At 38.9% G+C, this 6,788-nt stretch overlaps 1 protein-coding gene across 1 annotated transcript; it reads right to left on the minus strand.

Moving 5' to 3' along the window:
* Window positions 1-381: 381 nt before the first annotated feature.
* Window positions 382-5,695, minus strand: spata7 (spermatogenesis associated 7). Its single transcript, XM_061082373.1, has 12 exons — window positions 5,512-5,695; window positions 4,690-4,752; window positions 4,491-4,580; window positions 4,242-4,289; window positions 3,515-3,618; window positions 2,935-3,392; window positions 2,777-2,822; window positions 2,477-2,598; window positions 2,325-2,375; window positions 2,162-2,239; window positions 2,006-2,063; window positions 382-1,914 (listed from the first exon to the last, which is right to left on the minus strand). Exons 1-12 carry the CDS (start codon window positions 5,552-5,554, stop codon window positions 1,285-1,287), a joined length of 1,791 nt encoding a protein of 596 aa, XP_060938356.1. The 5' UTR covers window positions 5,555-5,695; the 3' UTR covers window positions 382-1,284.
* Between the last annotated feature and the right edge of the window lie 1,093 nt (window positions 5,696-6,788).

The following is a 6,788-nucleotide window of genomic DNA, read 5'->3' on the forward strand; positions in this document are numbered from 1 at the left end:
ATTTATTGCAACTGTAAAGACACTTTCTGGTGACAGTCTGCTACATGTCAGAGGTCAAGTGAAACCAGGCTGGAATACAATCAGAAGTTTATTCATAGTAAAAATGCAGCTGCAACATGCTTAAGACTTAAAGGTTCAGTGTGTAGAATTTAGTGACATCTAATCTGTCTGTTTACCTTTTACATCCACTGACAGCTGGAACGAAGTTATTTCATATTTATTCACAAGTTTCCCTTCGTATCTTGTTTGCAAAGTGTCCCCACGTGTAATCCTCAAATGTGGTAATAAAGTTTGTATGTGTGTGTGTGTAAAGTTGAAGGTTGTGTAATTATCCATTTGTAAAGTCGTTTTTTTTTATAATCACATGAAAGCATACAGGAATCAGAACAATATAATATTTATTGCAACTGTAAAGACACTTTCTGGTGACAGTCTGCTACATGTCAGAAGTCAAGTGAAACCAGGCTGGAATACAATCAGAAGTTTATTCATAGTAAAAATGCAGCTGCAACATGCTTAAGACTTAAAGGTTCAGTGTGTAGAATTTAGTGACATCTAGTGGTGAAGTTGCAAGTTGCAGCTGGAAAAAAATCCCGCATCCTCCCCTTCCAAACATGCAAGAGAACATTTGGTAGACTTCAGTTGTTTTAAAAACTCAAAAGGTCTTTAGTTTGTTGGACTACTGTAAAAAACATGGCAGCCTCCGTAAAGAGGACCCACTCCCAATGTAAATGATACATTTTTAAATATATGGTGCCCATTGTAATGTAACGAAAATGACAATTGTACAATTTAGATAAAAAGTATTTAAACAACACAAGGATTATTTTTAACTAAATTTCTGCCTAAAGATCCCTTTCATCTAATAACACACTGGATCGTTAACACTGCAAACCACTCAAACTAAAGGATGCCACTAATTCATCCAGTTAATTCCACACATCTGACGTCAGTGTAGTGCTACAGGCTGTCACACATCACGCTAGTTTCACGCAGCAATAGTTTAGAAAATGTTGACAGCATTACTTTGGAAATGAAATGGACTTCTATCCCAAATAAGATAATAACGGTGCAGATTTTATTGCAGAACTCTTGTTTTCTTACGTGAATATTTCAGAAAAGCAGACAAACTAAATACAACGCCTCTTTGCCTGGGCTTTGTAAACTCAAGCAGTGTAAAAATCACATGTACAAAACTATTCTCTCAGGATAATTAAATATTACGTTTATCTCCTCTGGTAATAAAAACATTAAAGAACTTTCAATCCCTGAACGCAGCAAAACTCAGAACTCATCATCGCTGACAGAAGCTACCGTATTTTCGTGCTGCTCATTGGCAGCGTCAGGGTCATGAGAGTTTGTGTTGCTGGACACGTGAAGTGACTCGGACAAACGTCTTCCCAGATCTTCGAGCTCTTTCGATTGTCCATCATCATCGTGACTGACCTCAGCTTGGTCTCGATGAAATTCTTCATCGCTGGTGATAGTGGTTTTCTCATGGTTTTCATTGCTGATTTTTTCATTTGTTGCAGTCGTGTCTGTTTGATTGTGTTGGACGACCTCTTCACTGACACCTGAAACATTCTCAGAGCCAGTGCACTGTTCCTGATCATCCTCCTCCTTGTCCGTTTCATTTGTTTTTGTTGGTGAAGCAGTCCTCTCGGGAGAACGTAACGTTGCAGGCACCGCAAAGGCATCAGTGTAATCGAGTGAATCACTGATTTTGATCAGTGACGCATAGGGGAGCCTGTCGCTGTCTTTGGTCTTCGCTTGTTTCCTCCCTGATTCCAGATATGGCAGGAGTGAGTCGAGCAGACCGTTCTCCTTCTTTTCGAGCTCTGCAGTGGAGGTGGATGTGGTGGCTGGCTCTTCAAAGTCTTTACGCAGCACTACCAGAAGGTGGCGCATTTTACCCTGAAACAAACAATACATTCAGAGACATGAGGAGAAATTCAAGAGCCCTCATGCCCTCATATTTGAAATCCTGCCTAAGTTCCATACTCACAACATCAAGCTGATGGCGATTCATTTCGATATGGTGCATCGTCACCCGATCTAGGACCCTGGCAGAGGACATAGACACTTACACCACAGTAATGACTCAGGAGGTTGTATTAAGCACAAGGAGCGATTTAATTTACTCAGTTTTGTGGCAACAGACCTGTCGGAGATATGCCCCCTGGACAAGATGTCCTCTGTTACAGCAGAAATAAACTCGAGGTACATTAGTTCTTCTTCTCTGTTGAAGAACAAATGAGAATAATTATTATATAGAGAATAAAACATTATTCATTACTAACGTTATTATAAAACAGAGAACTTACTCCGCAGATATTTTCTTCATCATTGGAGATTTCACGCACTCCTGTGAGAACCTAGAAGATGAGCGTTACATTCTTTAGAATCTTTATACAGGAACACAAGGCACAACATTACAGATTAAACACAACAAAATATTTCAACTGCAAAATTTTACCTGGATGAGGAGTTGAATAAATAACGCTCTCTGCTCTTGTTTAGTTGACTCTGTTGTCTTGATTCTGATAGATATGTGCCATTGAACTCATCCTCAGACCAGTCATGTTCTGTAGTAAATCCCTGTAAAGCAAAAAGGAACGAGAAATGAGAAGTCCATATTGTCGAGGTTTTCACATGATCAAATGCTTATTTTAGCTTGTGTGGGAATATGACTGTACTTTACATTCAACTTTATATTTACCACTATTGCTGATAAAGATGCAAATACAGATTTGTATGAATATTCATATCTAATTACCTGAGATGGCTCATCAAAGTCCTGAGTGTATTCCTTGGTTTTTGTGCTGCATAGAAGACACAGAAGTGAAGATATTTAAAGACACAAATGCTACATATGCTGGATGATTTATTTCTATCTATTATCATTTGAGACCCACTGAAAGGTTTGTTGAGTACCTTCTGTGATTCGTCTCCTGTCGCATCGACTTGGAGCTGGTGCTGTCCTGAGTGATCTTCCTTCGTGGTGATCTGTAGTAGCGATATTTTTCCAGATATGAACTCTTCTCTGACTTCAGGGTCTTGGGGGTGAAAGGTTTTTCCTGGGTAAAGTGATGTGAGTGTTTCAGGAGTATATCTCCACTGTATGTCTTCTGGATAGGGTCCTGGAAAGTCTGGTAGCAACTCTGACCTCCTGAGGCGTCCAGCAAACATGCCGAGTGCTTTCTGTGCAAAGCCGACTCCGGGCTGCGGAACTTAAATTCTGATGCCGGGCGAGCGTGATGAGAAAAGTCCTGTTTACTTGACCGATAAACAATCTCCTTGGCATGAAAGGAGGTGTCGAACCTCGGACTGGAGACCATGGAGCTCCTCAAGCAGAGGTACGGGTTGTCATCATACTGCATGGATAATGTACTCTGAAAATCAAAGAGTCAGATATAGAACGTACTGAAAAAAGTTTGAATGACAAATAAAGTTGACATTACAATTACATTAAACAGTGAGAAAACACAATGGTGAGTGTGTCTTGATGTGTCACCTGGGACGAGGAGGAGGAGGCTCTGCTACTCCTCTGTGAGAGCGAATGGGCTGACTGAGGACGGCCCCCTTTCCTCAAGCGATCCTGCCTGATCTGGTCGTTGTCTGTAAACAGGAATGACATAAATAAGTACAGAGAAGAGTTTAGTCAGCGCTGTCTAACTATCACTGGCAGCTTTTGCAATTGCATGTGTGTTATAATCCAACACTGTACATACATGCACTGATCTCAATACACCCTCCGGGTTATTATGTGATAAATATCTACACTGGTCTCACATCCCGTTTATTTCCCCCTTCTGATTTACTTAATTTTCCAGGAATGACTCTGCATAACCCCACGAGAACTAGCAAGGACTTGCTGCAATTAACTGTGAAGTATGTGAGGGTCAGTAGAGCAAGTATGATAGTGCAGTAACAACAACAGAGCGTGACAGCAGCCATTAGAGTTGAGGATAGGTTACATCCTGTACTCAAATGTGATGACTGGCTGCATTATGTTATTGCTTATTGAGGCTTCTGTCAGCGCAGCCTGCTCCAAGATGAACCTCTTCTCGAACTACTGCACAATCAATGGCAAAGTATTTAAACCAATAACTGTGCAACTGTTCACCATTGTGTTCAGGCTAAAACTACTATAGCTCAAATACATAGCAGAAATTTAACACATTCTAAAAAGGTGTTTTGAACTGAATTAATCAATTAGCATTTCATTCTTGGGTACTTACATTTTACACTAAATGTTATGCTTTTGGGAACTGAAACATCAACGGCAGCTGTGGGAGAAGAATAAAAAAACAATCAAAATGTAAGATTATTATATTTATTTTACAATTCCAACAATAGATTACTATGTTTGTTGTGCAACAGAGATGCATGTTTTAACCACCTCAGGATATATACATATGCATGTAGGAGCTGAATTTGTTTGGTTCACTGAATGTCACTTTAAGAATCTTAATGTATTACTGCCTCACCTTTAGCTGAGTAAACCTTTTTGTAATGAGACACCATGTGGTCTCTGACGATGGACTGTGTCATCTTGCTGGAGGAGCGCTGGCAAAAAGCTAAAAGCACAAGAGGGAGAGAGGACAACAAACAATAGACTGTTAAATAGAGGTCTCATCTTACTCACTTTTACTTCTCATGGTAATATCAGCTGAGGTGAATACTTACGGCTAATTTTCACACTCTGCCCTCTCGCACCAGCGCGGCTCCCCAGGCCAGACGACACACTCCCTAAAATAAAAAGAGAGGATTATGGACATGATTAAAATCTGAAAACTTGAAGATTGACAGTTTATCAATGACAGATTTAACATATAAACAAAGTATTAATCATTTGATGGCTAAGATAATTAGAAGATCCACTATTTCTGCATACTATGTCGTCATGGTCAGAAAAAGTTAAACGCTCTGCTGAGGAGCTCAAGTGATGGATGAAATTAATGTGTCATTATTTAAAAATAGTATTTTATACAAGAGATGTTTTACTAATATTGTTACATTAATACTGCATTGCTTAAAAGGGGGATATTATTATTTAAAAAGGTACTTATACATTCCTGTTGTATCTTCAATATGTTGGTATGTATTATTATTTATTAGTAGTAGAAGTATTTGCAAAGAATAAATAAATAATAATAATAAAGAATAAATTAGCTTTTGTGTTGTCAGTGTTACATGTATTTAAGTTTCTCAGATGTTGGTATAGTTACACTGATAAAGAGTAAGACGCCTCTATAAAAGCTAATAGCATGAAACTATTAAGTGTTATTTTGATATTAGCAGTAAGCTGGAGCCTCGTATTGAGTTTAGAGAACAAGCAGTTTAAGTAAATAGTTGATCCTTGTCTGGTCCAGATAACCAGAGAACACATTAGTGTCGTAGTCAGTGTGAGTTTATCTTCACTTTGCTGCCAAAGCACCATTTAGGATCTGCTTCCATCTGCTGATCAATTAGCCTGTTAGCTGGCTAATGCTAACAGCGTTCACCAACCTGTTCTCGACTCCATGGCGAAGTTGCAGTCAGCGAATCCCATTTTCCATGTGAGTGTTCCGGGACAGAGACGTTTCCGCTCGCATGCATCCACAAACAACAGTGTATTTAACCGTGAACATGTTTAACTCTGTGGTTTAATCATGTAGCGTCGTGCTAGCGAGCTAATACTGGCACATTAGCAGAGGAGGGCGGAAGGGGCACGCTCAGATCGTGGCAGCTCGTTGAGCAACTTCCGGTGTCAACAGAGGCAGCTGCCTTTGTTGCCACACTGTTTAGAGGCAGCTGCCTTTGATTCTGAGGCAGCTGTGTCTGCCTGAGAGCAACTAAGGCTGGTTGTGATTTATTCAGTGAGATATAAACTGGTTTATGAAGGTTTATTGGATAGTTTGTTTTCTCTCGGGGGTTGGACTCAAAATGAATCAAGAAAAGCTCAAGATCCATATGCATGAGTTTGGTGTCTATGGATGGGTAAGAACTCTGTGCCCAAGTCAACTGTGGTAAACCAGAGGGAAAATGTACATTGTTATCTTTGCCTTTTACTTCTACGTAAGATGGTGAATAACTCCATGATAGTGTTGATGCACAGAGAGGCCACTGCTCATGTAACAATGAATTGACTACAACTGTACCAAAGCAGATGGAAATACCTCAAAGGAACTAAGTTTTTAGTAAATGTCGAACCAGACAAACTCTCTATTTATATTTGTTTTTGTGTTACATTCTCCAAGGACTCTTAGTTAAATACACTACCATCCACAAGAACATGTTAAATAGATGTATTGTTACTCCTTCAACTTCAATATATTTTGTATGATTTATGAACTTCCATGGTGTAAAAGCATCAGTGCATAAAGACACATGACAAACAAAGTCGTACACAACAAGTAGCTACTGACCTACTACTTTTTTTTACAAAGTTTTATTCTCATGTCTTCAATATTTATATGTATTCAGTTTACTGACAATGACTCCATGGACAGCAATATTGATACAGGCTTGAATATCCCATTAAAATTATGTGAAATGAACTGATATTGAAGCAAACTTTTATTTTTACTTTCCTGGCTAATCAATACATCTCCACCAAGGTTACCAAGTACAACTTGAAAAAGAAAAAGAAAATGTTGCTTTTGATGACAAATAGTCATTGAAATGTGTAAATAGTCGCCTTTTATTTTGTTATGATTCTTATGATTAATGTTTGAGTTCAATGACCCAAACCAAAGACAAAGCATTAACAGCAATTAAGCAGAGTCGGTACAAATATGACAAAG

This window comes from Limanda limanda, chromosome 12 (genome assembly GCF_963576545.1).
Source record: "Limanda limanda chromosome 12, fLimLim1.1, whole genome shotgun sequence".
Classification (NCBI taxonomy): domain Eukaryota; kingdom Metazoa; phylum Chordata; class Actinopteri; order Pleuronectiformes; family Pleuronectidae; genus Limanda; species Limanda limanda.

Bases quoted from the DNA above. Each gene is read 5' to 3' on its own strand.
- spata7 (XM_061082373.1), bottom strand. From the start codon at position 5,554: ATGGGATTCGCTGACTGCAACTTCGCCATGGAGTCGAGAACAG. The intron at 2,599-2,776 runs GTAATTAGATAT...TTTGCTTTACAG, and splicing joins ACTTTGATGAGCCATCTCAG to GGATTTACTACAGAACATGA. The intron at 1,915-2,005 runs GTGAGTATGGAA...TGTTTGTTTCAG, and splicing joins ATCGCCATCAGCTTGATGTT to GGTAAAATGCGCCACCTTCT.